At 50.5% G+C, this 19,383-nt stretch overlaps 1 protein-coding gene across 1 annotated transcript in view; it reads left to right on the forward strand.

Annotated features, from left to right (window-relative positions):
• The window catches only part of dnah12 (dynein, axonemal, heavy chain 12), a 129,998-nt gene that overhangs the window by 8,724 nt on the left and 101,891 nt on the right, over nt 1-19,383 (forward strand). Inside the window, exons 5-12 of the mRNA XM_078413765.1 lie at nt 339-528; nt 3,155-3,230; nt 9,879-10,037; nt 11,216-11,411; nt 13,123-13,311; nt 14,802-14,964; nt 15,529-15,620; nt 18,116-18,294. Coding sequence (XP_078269891.1) covers nt 339-528; nt 3,155-3,230; nt 9,879-10,037; nt 11,216-11,411; nt 13,123-13,311; nt 14,802-14,964; nt 15,529-15,620; nt 18,116-18,294 — 1,244 coding nt within the window. The remainder of the gene's footprint in view (nt 1-338; nt 529-3,154; nt 3,231-9,878; nt 10,038-11,215; nt 11,412-13,122; nt 13,312-14,801; nt 14,965-15,528; nt 15,621-18,115; nt 18,295-19,383) is intronic.

Here is a 19,383-nt window from a genome sequence, read left to right on the forward strand (position 1 = left end):
ATTCCTTCTCTCCCGAGATGCTGCCTGACCTGCTGAGTTACTCCAGCATTCTGTGAATAAATACCTTCTATGTGTAAATACCTTCGATGTGTAAATACCTTCGATGTGTAAATACCTTCGATGTGTAAATACCTTCGATGTGTAAATACCTTCGATGTGTAAATACCTTCGATGTGTAAATACCTTCGATGTGTACCAACAACACCTGCAGTTATGTTCCTAAGATGTGCGGTGATGGAAGATGAGAGGGTGATGTTTGCGAAATGGCGTTGGCTCTGGTAGGTTGGATGTGGCCTGCAGTGAGTGCCTCTACCCTGCTGAGTTCTCTTCATTTTCAGCTGAACTACCTGTTCATGAAGCAGTGTGTGGAGAGCAGCCCTTTGGTTCCTATCCAACAACAGTGGCTCGACTCTATTCTGACTCTGGTGCCTCTATCACTGAGAGAGGGAAAGACCAGAGAGATCATCGTGAATGATCTGTTCGAAGAAGTCACCAAAGATTTTGAAAAGAGCATGAAGAGATTTTTGGGTACGTATTTCAATACCAAACTTAATCTTTGATTCAATGCAATGATTTTTTTCCCCCCCAGTCTCTGTCTAGTTTAGAGATACAGCGCGGAAACTAGGCCCTTTCGGCCCACCGGGTCCGTGCCGCCCAGCGATCCCCGCACATTAACACTATCCTACACACACTAGGGACAATTTTTACATTTACCAAGCCAATTAACCTGCAAACCTGCACGTCTTTGGAGTGTGGGAGGAAACCGAAGATCTCGGAGAAAACCCACGCAGGTCACGGGGAGAACGTACAAACTCCGTGCAGACAGGACCCGTGATCGGGATCGAACCCGGGTCTCTGGCGCTGCATTCGCTGTAAGGCAGCAACTCTACCTCTACCGCTGTGCCACCGTGCCAGTTTAGTCTATTCTCACTTGTACCGAGGTACAGTGAAAAGCTTTTTGTTGCATGCTAGCCAGACAGCAGAAAGACAATACATGGTTACAGTCGAGAAATTTGCAGTGTACAGATACATGCGAAGGGAATAACGTTTAGCATTGTTTTGTGTACAACCCAGTAAAATCATGTAGTAAACCTCACCAAGGCAATACATAAGTGTCGCCACGTTTCTGGTGCCGCCAAAGTTGCAAAATTCACAAAACCTTTGGGGAAGGAACTGCAGTTAACGGTTTATACCAAAGATACACACAAAATGCTGATAGTCACAAACGCTGCTTCAGGGTCTGAAGAAGGATCCTGACCTGAAACGTCACCTATCCACGTTCTCCAGGGATACTGCCTGACCCGCTGAGTTACTCCAGCACTCTGTGAAACGTCACCTATCCATGTTCTCCACAGATGCTGCCTGACCCGCTGAGTTACTCCAGCACTCTGTGAAACGTCACCTATCCATGTTCTCCAGGGATACCCACTGCGTTACAATGTCTCTCCTCTATTTTCACAAGTTAGGTCTTGTCCACTTCAATTTAATTACCTTCTATAACAATGTGGAAAGTCTCAAGTTTGAACAAACTATTAATCTGGTAATGAAAATAAGCTTATACAATTGTGACGTCTCATTCTTCCCCTTGTTAATCGATTTGTAACCCTGCCTTTATATCACATTGTCCGGGTGTTCCAGTCGCACTTCCTGGTTGAGATTCCAATCCGGTCAGCTGGGATTGTGAAAGAGGGGAATATTTGCAATCCCAGCGTTCTTCTAAAGGCAAAACACCAATTTTATTATTCGTAACCTCTGTTCAAACATAACTGGGTGACACGGGTAGAGTCGCTGCCTCACAGCTTCAGAGACCCGGGTTCCATCTTGACTACGGGTGCTGTCTGTGCGAAGTTTGTACGTTCTCCCTGTGACCGCGTGAGTTTTCGCCGTGTGTTTTGGTTTCCCCCCACATCCCAAAGACGTACAGGGTTGTCGGTTAATTGGCTTCCATAAATTGTCCCTAGTGCAGACGATAGTGCTAGCATACGTGAAAGTTCAGATCAATAAGCAGAACTTACAGCACCCATTAAATTATGATTTAAGTTGGTCTTGGTTTATTACCGAGACACAATGCACAGAGTGCTGGAGTAACTCAGCGGGTCAGGCAGCATCTCTGGAGAACATGGATAGGTGACGTTTCACAGAGTGCTGGAGTAACTCAGCGAGTCAGGCAGCATCTCTGGAGAACATGGATAGGTGACGTTTACCATTTGGAATGGTAATGTAGTCCATGACCACATGGGTGTGCTGTATTGCATGCTGGTGATCTCGGGCTTGTCCTGGCTGCCTGATCCTGGTGTTCAATGGGTGGTGCATAACGATCTCACCTGCTGAGTTACTCCACCTTCTTCCTCCGGTTCACCCTTGCCTTGAGAGGAGGTGTTGGCGGTCTCTGGTTTCTTCCTGGCGGCCATTCTTTGTGTGCATGTGTGTGTGTCCGTGTGCGTGTGTGTGTTATTGTGTGTGGTGTGTGCGCATGTGGTGTGTGTGCCCCTGCGCATGCGTGTGTGTATGTGTTGTTAGGGTGTGGTGTGTGTGTCTGTCTCTGCGCGTGCGTGTGTGTGCGCGCGCGTGTGTGTGTTTGTGTCTGTGTGTGTGTCTGTGTGTGTGCGTCTGTGTGTGTGTCTCTGTGTGTGTGTGCCCATGTGTGCGTGTGTGTATTTTGCACGTTCTTCCTATGCAGTGGTTTCTTCCGGGTGCTCCGGTTTCCTCCCACATCCCATAGACGTGCTTGCGGGTTTGCAGGTTAATTGCCCCTCTGTAAATTGCCCCCCAGTGTGTAGGGAGTGGATGAGAAAGTGGGATAACGTTGAACTAGTGTGAGCGGCTGATTGATGGTCAGTGTGGACACGGTGGGCCGAAGGGCCTGTTTCCGTGCTGTATCTCTAAACTAAATTGTTCCAGAATCAGCTGGATCAGGATCCTTGTTCATTTGGTTGGGGATTTCTGAACCGGGCATCAGAAATAAAAGAACAAAAGTCATTAATTTTTAGCTGAGTTTATTGGTACAGTGAAAAGCTTTTGTTGCAGGCTAACCAGTCAGCGGAAAAACTATACATGATTACAATCAAGCTGGTGAACAGTTTTTGTTGGTGAACAGAGTGTTTTTATATATTGTAAGTTTTAAATTTAAGGTGCTTTGAATTTTGTGTTCCAGTGAAAAGTGTTCTTGTGAAGCCGGAAGTGAAGGGACTTGAGTATGAAGATTCCCAACCTCTTCCACAGGAACCCACGTGAGTACCAAGTTTTGAAAACAGTGACAGTGGCGCAGCGGTAGAGTTGCAGCCGTACAGCGCTAGAGACCTGGCTTCGATCCCGGCCACGGGTGCTGTCTGCGTGGAGTTTGTACGTTCTCCCCACGACCTCCGGGATCTCCAGTTTCCTCCCACACTCCAAAGACGTGCAGGTTTGTAGGTTAATTGGCTTGGTATAAATGCAAATTGTCCCTAGTGTCAAGTCAAGTTTATTTGTCACTTACACATACACGATGTGCAGTGAAATGAAAGTGGCAACGCCTGCGGATTGTGCAAAAAATTACAATTCCAGCATAAAAATTAAAATGAGTACAGAAAAAAATTGTAGTTCCTGGAGATATAATAGTTAACAGTCCTGATGGCCTGTGGGAAGAAACTCAGTCTCATCCTCTCTGTTTTGACAGCAGAGGTGCTTGCCTGATCGTAGCAGCTGGAACAGTCTGTTGCTGGGGTGGTAGGGGTCCCCCATAATGTTGCTGGCTCTGGATCTGCACCTCCTGATGTATAGGTCCTGCAGGGGGGTGAGTGTAGTTCCCATGTTGCGTTCTGCCGCACGCACTACTCTGCAGGGCCTTCCTGTCCTGGGCAGAGCTGTTCCCAAACCAGACTGTGATGTTGCCGGACAGGATGCTCTCTACAGCCCCAGAGTAGAAGCATTGAAGGATCCTCATAGAGACCCTGTGTAGGATAGTGTTAATGTGCGGGGATCGCTGGTCGGTGCGGACTCAGCGGGCCAAAAGTCCTGATTTTCGCACTGTATCTCTAAACTAAGCTATAAAAAGGCTCCATTTGTTATCATTGACGTGTTCAGTTAATCATCTTTGTTCTTGAATATGTCAGCACCTTTCTGCTCCAAGTTCTCCACATATATTTCCAGGTGTAAAATAGAACTATTTATAGCAGGAATCAGTTCACTGGCATAGCACAAGAAAGATAGCACATTTGGCCTTTAGTTTAGTTTAATTTATAGATACAGCGTGGAAACAGGGTCCTTCGGCACAACTAGTTCGCGCTGACCAGCGATCACCTGTACACTCATTTTAGCCCAGGGACAATTTGCTGAAGGCAATTAACCTACAAACCTGTACGTCTTTGGAGTGTGGGAGGAAACCGAAGATCTCGGGGGGAAAACCCACGCGGTCACGGGGAGAACGTACAAACTCAGTACAGTCAGCACCCATAGTCGTGATCAAACCTGGGTCTCTGGGGCTGTGAGGCAGTAACTCTACCGCTGCGCCACCACGTCGCCCTCAAATGTAAACATATCTGTCTTGCTAGAATGAAGATTGTCCCTCCATAACTGAAGTTAGCACAGATAGAATAAAACCATCAGGTATCACAAAATGCTGGAGTAACTCAGCAGGTCAGGCAGCATCTCTGGAGAGAAGGAATGGGTGACGTTACGGGTCGAGATCCTTTGTTTGACTCTCAGTCTGAAACGTCACCCATTCCTTCTCTCCAGAGATGCTGCCTGACCCGCTGAGTTACTCCAGCATTTTGTGTTCATCTTTTATGTAAACCAGCATCTGCAGTTCCTTCCACCTCTAATCATATAATGCAGAACAGTTTTGGGTCTGCTGCAAGTAAGAATTTTATTGATCCATTTTCAAGATTCAAGATTCAATTTATTGTCACATTATGGCTAGTCGTAGGCGATGTGCGTTGAGGTAGACGTTTATTGTAAGACTAACAACCGTGACAAAACCAACGCACTAAACGACAGACAACCATAAATCTTACTGTCTCTCTCGGAGTTCTAAACCAGACTGCCTGGTTCCTTTACCTGCGCACCACCTCACCTCTTCTACCAATCAGAGGGTTCGATGGTCTGGACCAATCCCTGTGCCCCTACATGACCCCCCCCCAGAACCCTCGGCGCGGTACCGGGCAGGTGCCCGGACCACCCGACTGGAGCGGGTGCGGAGAGGAGAGGGAGGCCCCACCGGGGGTGGGGACGGGGAAACCGGCACCGCGGGAGGAGGGGAAAGTGACGGAGCCGGAGGCGGCAGTGGCAAGGCGACCGGGGGAAGAGGAGTCCCGAACGGGGGCAGCGAGGGGGAAAACTGCTGTACGGGAGCCGCGGCCGGAGGTCGGCCCCGGCGAGGAGGTTGAGCCGCTGTGACGGGCTGGTCTGGGTCCAAATAGGCAGGCTTGAGGCGGGACACCGAGACGACCTCCTGTCGTGTGCCCACTTCCAACGTGAAGGTGACTGTGCCTTTCTTCACTACCCTGAACGGACCCTGGTAAACCGTCCGGAATGGGGGACGGTGGGCATCGATGCGTCGGAACACAAACTCGCAGTCGCCCAAGGCCGGCGGGACATGTGAAGGGGGATCCCTGTGACGAGAAGCAGGGACCGGGGCCAGGGACCCTACCCGCGCTCGGAGTGAAGCTAAGAGTGCTGGCATGGAGGGAGGGGGGGTAGAACATTGAGGGAGAACGTCGCCTGGTACCCGCAGGGGCGAGCCATAGACCAGGTCTGCCGAGGAAGCTCCGAGATCGTGCTTCGGAGCCGTGCGGATATCCAGGAGAACCCATGGGAGCTGGTCGGCTCAGTCGGGGCCGGACAGGCGGGCAGTGAGGGACGCTTTAAGCTGCCTGTGGAACCGCTCCACCATCCCGTTGGCCTGGGGGTGATAGGCGGTGGTTTGCTGTAATCGGGACCCGCACAGCTGAGTCAGAGCCACCCACAGGGACGAGGTGAATTGGGCGCCCCGGTTGGTAGTGATGACGTCCGGGACGCCGAAACGGGCAACCCAATTTAGTGCCAGAGCCCGAGCGCAGGAGGCTGCTGAGATGTCGGACAACGGGAGTGCCTCTGGCCACCGGGTGAACCGCTCGACTACCGTGAGGAGGTGGGCGTAGCCCCTGGAGTGGGGTAACGGGCCGACGAGATCCACATGGATGTGGAGGAATCGGACTGCGGGGACCGTGAACTGCTGGACGGGGGGCCGAGTGTGCCGGTGTACCTTGGAGGTTTGACACGGAATGCAGGAGCGGGACCAGGCGGCCACCTGCCTCCGCAGCCCGTGCCAGACAAAGCGAGCCGCAACCAGAGCCGAAGTGGCCCGGATGGATGGATGTGCCAGGCCGTGAATAGTATCAAAAACCTGGCGCCGCATGGAAGTGGGCACTATCGGGCTGGGCGCGTGGCAGAGAAACATCGCACCAGAGTTTGGTACGAGTGAGACCACAGGCTACCTGTGCCAACCGCAACCCCGAGGTGGTGTGGGGGTACAGGGAGGGGGGTGTCTTCCAGGCGCTGAGCCTCCGCGAGCTCCTGGAAATCCACCCCGGAACTTACCTCGGCAACCGGGAAAACCGCCGGTCTGAACAGGGCATCCGCCACGGCGTTTCATTTTCCCGCAATGTGCCGAACGTCGGTGGTAAATTCGGAAACGAAAGTGAGGTGTCTCTGCTGGCGGGCCGACCACGGATCGGAAACCTTCAAAAAAACAAACGTCAGTGGCTTGTGGTCAGTGAAAGCCACAAAAAAGCGACCCTCTAAAAAATAGCGAAAATGACGGATCGCCAGGTAGAGGGCCAGGAGTTCCCGATCAAAGGCACTGTAAGCTATCTCGGGGCGAGTGAGCTGGCGGCTGAAAAACGCCAAAGGGTGCCAGAGGCCGTTAACCTGCTGTTCTAAGACGCCCCCCACCGCCACGCCGGAGGCATCGACGGTGAAGGCGGTGGGGGCAGAGGAGCGCGGGTGGACGAGCATGGTGGCGTTCGTGAGGGCCAGCTTGGCCGCCGCGAAAGCCGCGTCGGCAGCAGGGGACCACACGAGCTCGGTGGGGTTACCCGCGAGGCATTGGAAAAGGGGGCGCATGATCCGAGCTGCCGCCGGGACGAATCGGTGGTAAAAATTCACCATGCCTACAAATTCTTGTAACCCTTTGATAGTGTCGGGGCGGGGAAAAGAGCGGATAGCAGCCACCTTCTCGGGCAAGGGAACGGCACCGGCCTGTGTGATCCGATGACCCAGGAAATCGACTGAGGATAGTCCGAATTGGCATTTCGACGGGTGTAGGATCAGACCGTGGTCCTGCAACCTTTGGAATATGGAGCGCAGGTGGGACTGGTGTTCGTGAGCCGACCGACTTGCCACGAGAATATCGTCCAGATAGATGAACACAAAAGGCATACCCCGACCCACATGATCCATGAGGCGTTGAAACGCCTGGGCGGCGTTTTTGAGGCCGAAAGGCATCCGCAGCCACTCAAAAAGCCCGAACGGGGTGATCGTGGCGGTCTTAGGGATGTCTGCCGGGCGAACCGGGATCTGGTGATACCCTCGGACTAAGTCCAGTTTTGAGAATACCGTGGCACCCTCTAGGCTGGCGGAAAAATCCTGAATATGCGGGATCGGGTATCGGTCAGCCGTGGTGATGGCGTTCAGACGTCGGTAATCACCACACGGTCTCCACCCCCCAGATGCTTTAGGGACCATGTGTAACGGTGAGGCCCACGGGCTGTCTGACGGGCGCACGATCCGCAGCCGTTCCAAAGTGAGGAACTCTTCGCGAGCGACTGCCAGCTTATCAGGGGGTAGGCGTTGGGCTCGGGCGAAAACAGGCGGTCCCTCCGTAGGGATGAAGTGCACGACTCCGTGCTTGGCGGCAGGTGTGTCGAAACGCTGGACTAGGTGCTCCGGGAATTCAGCGAGTATCGCAGCAAACGGGTCGGAGGTCGTGGTGACGGCCTGGACGGTTGGGCTGGATGACACGGAAACCGAAGGAGCGGGAGGGTCAACGCTACTGGACGACGGCTGCAGGCTCTTCCCGCGGACGTCAGGGATCAATGAAAAAGCCCAAAGGAAATCTGCTCCCAGGATTGCCTGGCCTACATCCGCGATGATGAAAGTCCAGTTGTAGGTCCTGGAACCAAAGGACAGGGACATGTCCCGTGTTCCGTAGGTACGGACAGGGCTGCCGTTAACCGCAATGAGTGGGGGGCCGGTCTTACCTGATCGCGCTTCCTGGCAGGATGGAGGCACAATGCTGACGATCGCCCCGGTGTCCACGAGGAAAACGGTACCTGTATGTTGCTCAGCGAGGTAGAGCCGATGGTTCTGGCCGATCGAGATTGCCTCTACATTTGATCGGCCGAGGCATTTCCCGAGAATGTGCAGGGGCTTCTACAGTTGCGTGCCGCTGCTCCCCACCGTTTATGAAAGAAACACCAGCCGCGCTGGTGTGTTTCTATGTCGCGGGCCTGTTTCAAAATGGCCGCCGTCGACGTAGCAGCATGACAGGTTTTTTGAAAAGTGGCGGGCGGATGGGCACCATCTTGGCCGCGCGGTCGGTCGCTCACCGGTGTGGAAACCCGATTTACTGAGCCGGGGCGCCTCGCCTTTGCCGCGACTAGTGCGTCCGCCTTTTCTGTGAAATCCATCGGGTCCCCGAAAGTAACGTCTGCTAGGTCTACGCGGACGTCCTCTGGCAGCTTCTCGCGGAATGCCTCCTCGAACATGAGGCATTTGGTGTGCTCTCCCGCTAGAGTCATCATCTCCGTCATGAGGACCGACGGCGGTCAGTCCCCGAGCTCAGGTAAGTGCAGGAGTGTGCTGGCCCGCTGTTGTTGGCTGCGGCCGAACGTTTTCAGCAGCAGCGACTTGAGGCCCGCATACTTGCCAGTTTCTGGCGGGTCGGTGACGTACTGCGCGACCCGTGCGGACGTCTCCGACAGCAGGACGCTCAATAGATGGTAGAACCTGGTTTCGTCCTGTACTCCCCGGTGGTGGAACTGTGCCTCCGCTTGGGCGAACCACAGGCCTGGTTGGTGGGCCCAGAACGGGGGCAGATGAACGCCGACTGCGTTCGGCGTCGATGCCTCCCAATGGGATATCTTGGTGATCTGTGATCACGTTGGGGTCACCACTATGGCGAGTCGTAGGCGATGTGCGTTGAGGTAGACGTTTATTGTAAGACTAGCAACCGTGACAAAACCAACGCACTAAATGACAGACAACCATAAATCTTACTGTCTCTCGGAGTTCTAAACCAGACTGCCTGGTTCCTTTACCTGCGCACCACCTCACCTCTTCTACCAATCAGAGGGTTCGATGGTCTGGACCAATCCCTGTGCCCCTACAACATGTACCAATGAAAGGAAAAAAACTGCAGATGCTGGTTAAAATGGAAGGTAGACACACAATGCTGGAGTAACTCAATGGGTCAGGCAGCATCTCGGGAGAGAAGAGAGGATGTTGCTAAACTCTCGTCCGAGAGACGAGGAGAACTTCTTCAAAGTAGACATACCTTGAGGAGAATTCCCAGTGGAGCGGCAAAATGTGTAGGAAAAAAACTGCAGATGCTGGTTAAAATCGAAGGTAGACACACAATGCTGGAGTAACTCAGCGGGTCAGGCAGCATCCCGAGAAGGATCTCGACCCGAAACGTCCCCCATTCCTTCCCTCCCGAGATGCTGCCTGACCCGCTGAGTTACTCCAACATTGTGTGTCCACCCAAGTTACAGTGAAATTTGAGTTACATATGAAAATTAAACACTCTTGAGAATGTTGTCCTGAAATTTGTAGATGTGTTTTCTTTTTCGATTTGATGTGTGACATTTTATTTCCTTTAGTTTTCAATTTATTTAGATGTTATTCTTTTTCCCTTTCTGCAGCGGCCTGGACTACTCAAACCCTTGGCATGAGAGCTTTGTAAAAGCTCGAGAGGAGATTAAAAAAAATCTCTACATCCTGCACCCAGTCCTGCAAACGGTTTTGGATTTAGGGTACATGACCTTTGCACATCTGCTGCTGCTGGATCTGTCCGATTGTAGGTAAGAAAAGGCATTCTTAAAAACGCTAACATTATGTAACGGGTCATTTTCAAATCCCATTTCATTGGGTATTGAGGTTTTTAAAACTAGAATTAAAAAAAATTAATGGTATTTTAATTCAACGGTAATGAACTCAGTGGTTTTTTTTTAGTTTAGTTAGAGATACAGCGCAGAAACAGGCCCTTTGGCCCACCAGGTCCGCGCCGACCAGCGATCCCCGCACATTAACACCATCCTAGGCACACTAGGGATGGTTTTTACATTTATACCAAGCCAATTAACCTACAAACCTGCACGTCTTTGGAGTGTTGGGAGAAACCGGAGATCTTGGAGAAAACCCACGCAGGTCACGGGGAAAACATACAAACTCCGCACAGACAGCACCCGTAGTCGGGATCGAACCCGTGTCTGGCGCTGTGAGGCGGCAACTCTACTGCTGTGCCACGTCGTGGTGTAGGAAGGAACTGCAGATGCTGGTTTACACCATAGATAGACACGACATGCTGGAGTAACTCAGCGGGACAGGCAGCATCTCTGGAGAGAAGGAGTGGGTGACGTTTCGGGTCGAGGCCCTTCTTCAGACAGAGTCAGGGGAGAGAGCGACATAGAGATGTGGAAGGGTAAGGTGTGAAAACACAGACAAAGGGGACAATGGTCAAGGAAATGTGGAATGGATGATTGTTGGCTGAGGGGAAGGTGACAACGACGCAGACAATCAGTAATGTTTAATCAGGAGGACAGTGGAACTAGTCGGAGAACTAGGATGGGGGAGGGACGGAGAGAGAGAGAAAGCAAGGGCTACTTGAAGTTAGGGAGATCAATATTCACTGGTGTTGGAAAAAACTGCAGAAGCTGGTTGAAATCGAAGGTAGACACAAAATGCTGGAGTAACTCAGCGGGTCAGGCAGCATCTCGGGAGACAAGGAATGGGTGACGTTTCGGGTCGAGACCCTCCTTCAGACTGATGACAAAGTCCCACCCCCTCCCCTGACATCAGTTTGAAGAAGGGTCTCGACCCTGAAACGTCACCCACTCCTTCTCTCCAGAGCTGCTGCCTGACCCGCTGAGTTACTCAAGCATTTTGTGTCTACCTTCAATATTCACTGGGTTGTGAGCTGCAAGCGAGTGGTTTTGTTATTTCGCTAACGATGATTTTCTGTTTTTCATGATTGATTTAGAGGCAAAGGGCCGATTGAATGTGAATCTTTCAAGAATATCGTGGTAATAGAGCACGGCAAAATGGAGAAGAAAATAATGTCCACCTGGTACCCAAAAGTCCTCAGTCTCCTCACCGACAAAGAGAAGATAAAGAAAATCAAGTCTGAGAAAATAGACTGTTTCTACTGCAGTGCCAGTGTACTGATAGGTAATCAGGTAACCAGCGCAACAATTTATCATGGCTTCTCATAGTTTAGTTTAGAGAAGCAGCGCGGAAACAGGCCCTTCGGCCCACCGGGTCCGTACCGACCAGCAATCCCCGCACACTAACACTATCCTACACACACCAGGGACAATTTTTACATTTTACCAAGCCAATTAACCTACAAACATGTACGTCTTTGGAATGTGGGAGGAAACCGAATATCTTGGAGAAAACCCACGCAGGTCACGGGGAGAACGTACAAACTCCGTACAGACGGCACCCGTAGTCGGGATCAAACCCGGGTCTCTGGCACTGCATTCGCTGTAAGGCAGCAACTCTACCGCTGCGCCACCGTACCTGTTGGTTCAGTTCCCTGATTGGGTAGACAACATTTCCATCTCATCACTAAACAGAGAGAAGGGCACGCTAATGCCTCCTGTATATATATTTGCCTTCTGTCTTTTCATCTCTGGCCTTTGTCCAACCATCTACCTATCAAATACCCCTTCCCCCACCCTACACTGTATCCACCTATCACTCCACATCTCTGGAGTAAAAGAATAGGTGATGTTTCGGGTCAGGACCCTTAGAAGTGTCCCGACCCGAAACGTCATCTATCCTTTTTCTCCAGAGATGCTGCTGACACACTTAGTTACTCTAGCACTTTGTGTCTATCTTTGGTATAAACCAGCATCTCCAGGTCTTTGTTTCTCCACCTATCACTCACCAGGCTCGGACCTCCTCTCTTCCAACTTTCTTCCCCCCCCCCCAAATCCACAATCAGCCTGAAGAAGGGTCTTGACCCAAAACAACACCTATCCATGCTCTCCACAGATGCTGCCTGACCCGCTGAGTTACTCCAGCACTCTGTGAAACGTCACCTATCCATGTTCTCCAGAGATGCTGCCTGACCCGCTGAGTTACTCCAGCACTCTGTGCCTCCTATATAGTATTGTTTTCTTAGTAACTAGTATTAAAAATAAAATCTAATCTGTTCGTCTCAATTACAATATACCATGTAACTTCTCGAATTGCATGATTTTTAGTTTAGTTTAGAGATACAACGCGGAAACACGCCCCTCGACCCACCGACTCCACGCCGACCAGCGATCCCCGCACGCTAACACTATCCCACACACACACACTCGGGACAATTTTCTATTTTAACGAAGCCAATGAACCTACATACCTGTACGTCTTTGGAGAGTGGGAGGAAACTGGAGCACCCGGAGAAAACCCACGCAGGTCACGGGGAGAACGTACAAGCTCCGTACAGACAGCACCAGTTGTAAGGATGGAACCCGGGTCTCTGGTGCTGTGAGGCAGCAACTTTACCGCTGCTCCACCGCGCCACCATCTGTTTTTATAGTTTTGTTTTAAAAAACACATAAATGATAACTGCAGTTGAAATGACTATCTTAGTTGGAAATGATCTAATGAATTAAAGACAAATGTTTCATAGGACATTTGTCACCTGCATCATGGTGCTATTTAGACAATAGACAATAGGTGCAGGAGTAGGTCATTCGGCCCTTCGAGCCAGCACCGCCATTCAACGTGATCACGGCTGATCATTCTCAATCATTTCTTAAACAACAAGTGGAGATTCTTAAGAGATGTTACCAAATAGATAATCTTTCACGCCAAATGAAAAACTGATCAGGTTATTCATTATTGATTTTGAAAGGAGCTTAACTCTTCTTTATTTTTTTGATATCTAAGTTGCAAGAATTTCTTGGAAGGTCAGTGAAGGCCTACATTGAACTTTTCGATGCCGTGGACAAGTACAAGATGCCCCTGTTTAAGATGGACTTAATCTTCGATGAAGACAAGATGGAATTCTACCCCTCTTACTTGGATCTGGAGGAGACTGTTCTGTTCGTGATAACAACAATAGAGGATGCCATGCAGGTAGTTTATCAGTGTGTGTTTATTGTCACGTGTACCGAGGTACAGTGAAAAGCTTGTGTTGCGTGCTGACCAGTCAGCGGAAAGACAATACATGATTGCAATCGAGCCATTTACAGTACACTGATACATGATCAGGGAATAACGTTTAGTGCAAGGCAAAGCCAGTAAAGTCCAATCAAGGATAGTCTGAGGTAGATAGCAGTTCAGCACTGCTCTCTGGTTGTGGTAGGATGGTTCAGTTGCCTGATAACAGCTGGGAAGAAACTGTCCCTGAATCTGGAGATATTAATCCACATCCCTAGAAAGGTATGAAACCTTTCAAGACTCCAATCTACACTTCACGCTACCTTGGAAAGGCAGCCAACATAATCAAAGACGTGTCCCACCCTGGTCATTCCTCCTTCTCCATCCTCCAGAGGCAAAGTCCAGTGTCCGCAATGGGGAAGAGGTGAATCTACCTGATTCCCTAGCCTTATGGAAGGAGCGTTCAGAAGCCTGATAATAGAGGGGAAGAAGCTGTCCCTCAGTCTGGTGGTGCGTACTTCTGTACCTTCTGCCGGACGGGAGCGGGGAGAAGAAGGTGGGACAAATCTTTGATTATGGTGGCTGCTTTCCCGAGGCTAAAGTTAGAGAGAATCTAAGCAACAGTCTAATGAAAAGTTCTACATCTCTTATATAGATGGAGGTTATAAAAATATAAGCACTCATTCACAGCCATGTTTAGTTGAGTTTAGTTTAGTTTATTATTGCCACGTGTACCGAGGTACAGTGAAAAGCTTTTGCTGCATGCTAATCAGTCGGGGGGAATACAAGACATGATTACCATTGAGCCAGTAACAGTGTACAGATACATGATAAGGGAATAACGTTTAGTGCAAAGTAAAGCCAGCAAAGTCCGATCAAGGATAGTCCGACAGTCACCAATGTTAACACAGACATGTAATTTAGGCGGTAATTCAATACACTAGATTGTACATACTGTAATAGAAGACAGAGTGAAAGAAGATTTTTTTTCTGTGTAAATCACAAATCACAATAGAAAATCTTCCCTGGTATACCCCTCCATATCTCTAGTTTCCCTCTCCCCTGACTCTCAGTCTGAAGAAGGGTCTCGTCTTGAAACGTCACCCATTCCTTCTCTCCTGAGATGCTGCCTGACCCGCTAAATTACTCCAGCACTATGTGAAATGTCACCTATCCATGTTCCCCAGAGATGCTGCCTGACCCGCTGAGTTACTCCAGCACTCTGAAACGTCACCTATCCGTGTTCTCCACAGATGCTGCCTGACCCACTGAGTTACTCCAGCACTCTGTGAAACGTCACCTGTCCATGTTCTCCAGAGATGCTGCCTGACCCGCTGAGTTACTCCAGCACTCTGTGAAACTTCACCTATCCATGTTCTCCAAAGATGCTGCCTGACCCGCTGAGTTACTCCAGCAATTTGCGTCTGTCTTATTAAATTACATTTTGTGTCTTCACCTGCGATCAGAATGTCCAGACAGTGCAGTCCTGGCTGTCTGAGAGTAACATGGATGACATTGAGAACATCAAGGCCAAACCATCTGCTGACTTGCTCAATTGGGCCTATGCGACACTCAAGGAGACCGTCAAAATCAACTTTCAAGGAGCTGCTGAACACTTCCAACAGTACGGTAAGCTTTGTTGTCCTTGTTAGCGATCTCGGTCTCGTTTAGTTTAGTTGTAAAGATGCAGCGCGGAAACAGAAGAGGTTTAGGAAAGAACTGCAGATGCTGGTTTAAATCGAAGGTAGACACAAAATGCTGGAGTAACTCAGCGGGTCAGGCAGCATCTCAGGAGAGAAGGAATGGGTGACGTTTCGGGTCACAACCTGAAATGTCACCCATTCCTTCTCTCCCGAGATGCTGCCTGATCCACTGAATTACTCCAGCATTTTGTGTGTACCAACAGAAGAGGTTTTATTTCTGGAGAGCTTTACGCTTTTAGTGAGCTTGCTGATATTAACACCGAGGGTGATTTATTGGAGACCCAAGATACAGCAGATGCTGGAATCTCGAGCAAGAAAAAAAACAAGTGCAGGAGAAACCCGGACTGACGGAGGGTCCCAACGCGAGATGTTGTCTGCACAAACTCCTCCCCCCCCCCCACAGATGCTGCCTGACCCGCTAGGTTCCTCCAGCACCCTGTGTTTCACTGTGGTCGTGATTCTCATCAATGACGTGTGTTTATCTCCGCAGTTGATAACTACGACTGGCTGATAAACGGGACGGCTAAAGATCGCATACAGACATTCATGGAGGAAGATCACACTTTCGATGAATATTCGGAAGTAAGTTCATCTTACAATGTCCGTGCCGAGCACGATGCCAGGTTAACCTAATCTCTGCCTGCACGTGATCCATATCCCCCCGTTCCCCGCACATCCATGTGCCTATCTAAAAGCCCCTTCAACACCACTCTCGTATCTACCTCCACCACCACCCCTGGCAGCACGTTCCGGGCCCCCACCACCCTCTGAGTCACAGTCAGAGTCATACAGCACAGTTCGAGGCCCCCGACTGCGGGAGGACAAAGAATGTGGAGGAGTCACTGTGGTGGATGTTCATGTTAAAATGTATTTTGTGTGTTCTGTTGCTTTTTATTGTTGTGAGTGTGGCAAATGAAGTTCCTCGTATGTTGCAAAACATACTTGGCTAATAAAGTCTGATTGTGATTGTGATTGATCGTGAAATAGGCCGTACAGCCCCAACTCATCCATGCTGACCAAGATGTCCCATCTACGCTGGTCCCATTTGCCAGCATCTGGCCCATATCCCTCTAAACCTCTGCTATCCATGTACCTGTCCAAGAGTTTTTTGGATGTTATAGTCCCTGCCTCAACCCCCACCTCTGGCAGCTCGCTCCAGCCACCCACCACAACTTTGAATGAAAATGTTGCTCCTCAGGTTCCTGTTACATTTTTCCCCTCTCATCTTAAACCTATGTCCTTTAGTTTAGTTTAGATTAGTACGGAAACAGGCCCTTCGGCCCACCGGGTCCGCGCCGACCAGCGATCCCCGCACACTAACACTATCCTACACACACTAGGGACAATGTTTACATTTATACCAAGCCAATTAACCTACAAACCTGCACGGCTTTGGAGTGCGGGAGGAAACCGAAGATCTCGGAGAAAACCCACGCAGGTCACGGGGAGAACTTATAAACTCCGTACAGACGGCGCCCATAGTTGGGATGGAACCCAGGTCTCCTGCGCTGCATTTGCTATAAGGCGGCAACTCTACCGCTGTACCGCCGTGACCGCCCTCTTCATCCGTGATTGCCCTTCCCTGCATCCACCCCGTCTATTCCCCTCGTGATTTTAAACACTGATCACCCCTCGGCCTCCTGCGCTTCAAGGAATAAAGTCAAAGCCTGCCCAGCCTCTCCCTGTAGCTCATGCCCTTGACTTCTCTTAAATCCTCTCTGCACCCTTTCCATTCTACTCTGTAGCAAACAGTTGTCCTTCATATCTCTTTTAAACTTTGCCCCTCTCAGGGACTCAAAGGAACATGCCTTTAGAATGGAGATGAGGAGGAATTTATACAGCCAGAGGGTGGTGAATCTGTGGAATTCGTTGCCACAGACGGCGGTGGAGGCCAAGGCAGTGGGCAATTTAAAAATAGGGAACAATAGATTCTTGATTAGTAAGGGCGTCAAAAGTTTTGGGGAGAAGGCAGGAGACAGGGCAGGGAGGGAAAAATAGATCAGCCATGATTGAATGGTGGCACAGCGGTAGAGTTGCTGCCTTACAGCACTTGCAGCACCGGAGACCCGGGTTCCATCCCGACTACGGGCGCTGTCTGTACGGAGTTTATACGTTCTCCCCGTGACCTGCGTGGGTTTTCTCCAAGATCTCCGGTTTCATCCCACACTCCAAAGACGTGCAGGTTTGTAGGTTAATTGGCTTGGTAAATGTAAACATTGTCCCTAGTGGGTGTAGGATAGTGTTAGTGTGTGGAGAGCGCTGGTCGGTGCGGACCCAGTGGGCCGAAGGGCCTGTTTCCGCGCTATATCTCTAAACTAAACTAGACGGCGGTGGTGGCCAAGCCAGCGGCTATTTTTTAAATGGAGAACAATAGATTCTTGATTAGTCTGGGTGTCAAAAGTTACGGGGAGAAGGCAGGAGAAAGGGCAGAGAGGGAAAAATAGATCAGCCATGACTGAATGACGGAGTGGACTCGATGGGCTGAATGGCCTAATTCTACTCCTGTGTCCTCTGGACGTATAATCTCACCTTAGCGTAGGGTTGTCGACTTCCTCACTCCCAAAGAAGAGACGAAGGGTGACGTCACCGCCCCGCGCTCCACGTGACCTCACCCAGCCAGCGCCCTCGTGCTCCCGCTGCACCAATGGAAGGGACGAAGGGTGACACCACCGCCCCGCGCCCCACGTGACCTCACCCAGCCAGCGGCCACGTGCTCCCGCTGCACCAATGGAAGGGACAAAGGGTGACAAAGAAGGGACAAAGGGTGATGCCACCGCCCCTGCGCTCCACTTGACCTCACCTAGCCAGCGGCCACGTGCTCTCACTCCAACAATGGCGGCCGCCCTGTGCGGGGCGATGATGTCACGCTTTGTCAGTGAGGAAGTTGGCAACCCTACTAATACGGGACAAGGGCGGTCCCGTACGGGACTAACTAATTTAGCCCAAAATACGGGATGTCCCGGCTAACACGGGACAGTTGGCAACCCTGCCTTCTGACATTTCGTACATCCTATGCGACCCTGACATGGCCGAGTAATGTGTCGCTCTCTGTCTTGACCGAGTAATGTGTGGTCCAGTTCATAGACCAGTTCCGCCACCTATCCATGGAGATCATCAGCCTGCAGAAAGTGGCTCACTTCCACATGGTGCGGCTGGACTGTGAGGACATAAAGCACGGCCTCTCCGAGAAGGCAAAGAGCTTTGCGGAAATGCTGCTCGACGGACTGGTTGCAAAACATCGAGAGGAGAATGAGCGGTGAGTCAACGTGACAATGGCGGGACTGTCGTACGTTGAAAGACTGGAGCGACTAGGCTTGTATACGCTGGAATTTAGAAGGATGAGAGGGGATCTTATCGAAACATATAAGATTATTAAGGGGTTGGACACGTTAGAGGCAGGAAACATGTTCCCAATGTTGGGGGAGTCCAGAACAACGGGCCACAGTTTAAGAATAAGGGGTAGGCCATTTAGAACAGAGATGAGGAAAAACCTTTTCAGTCAGAGAGTTGTGAATCTGTGGAATTCTCTGCCTCAGAAGGCAGTGGAGGCCAATTCTCTGGATGCTTTCAAGAGAGAGCTAGATAGAGCTCTTAAAGATAGCAGAGTCAGGGGGTATGGGGAGAAGGCAGGAACGGGGTACTGATTGAGAATGATGATCACATTGAGTGGGGGTGCTAGCTCGAAAGGCCGAATGGCCTCCTCCTGCACCTATTGTCTATTGTATAAGTGGAAATCAATCACTGAAACTGATCAATTAAGGTCATTTTCAGTTGTTAATTCTGAAATGTGTTTCTGTACCTGGAACAGCACAGCACAGGAACAGGCCCTTCGGCCCACAATGTCTGTGCCGAACACAGATGCAGATAAGACCATCTCTTATCCACATCTGCATGGTCCATATCCATCCATTCTCTACAAATCCAGAACTGCCCGTAACACTCCTAATGCAGCTTAACCAAAGTCCCATAGAGCTACATCAGGACTCCATGACTCTTGTACTCAATGCCACAACATTATTCTCCCCATACCTTGACCAATATTTGCCAGTGAACTCTAAGTGGTTGCCCGCAAGAAATGTAATGATACTTAATGCCTTCAATGTTGAAAAATATTGGCTCATGTTTCACAGAGGAGTTGAGAAAAACCTCTTCTTCTTGCGTTTGAGGCAGCAGAAGTTATGTAACGCCCTCCAGGCGCTGTGGCCAGTGCAATGTGCTGTTGTCGAGGGCCGTGAGGTCTACCCCTCCACCAGGGGGACAGAGGACAGTGCAGTCGGACATGCCGTGCTGCGCTGTTTGCTGGTCTGCTCCACACACGCAGGCTGCTGATGGACGCAACTCCCAA

The sequence above is a fragment of the Rhinoraja longicauda genome, chromosome 17 (assembly GCF_053455715.1).
Source record: "Rhinoraja longicauda isolate Sanriku21f chromosome 17, sRhiLon1.1, whole genome shotgun sequence".
Lineage (NCBI taxonomy): Eukaryota > Metazoa > Chordata > Chondrichthyes > Rajiformes > Arhynchobatidae > Rhinoraja > Rhinoraja longicauda.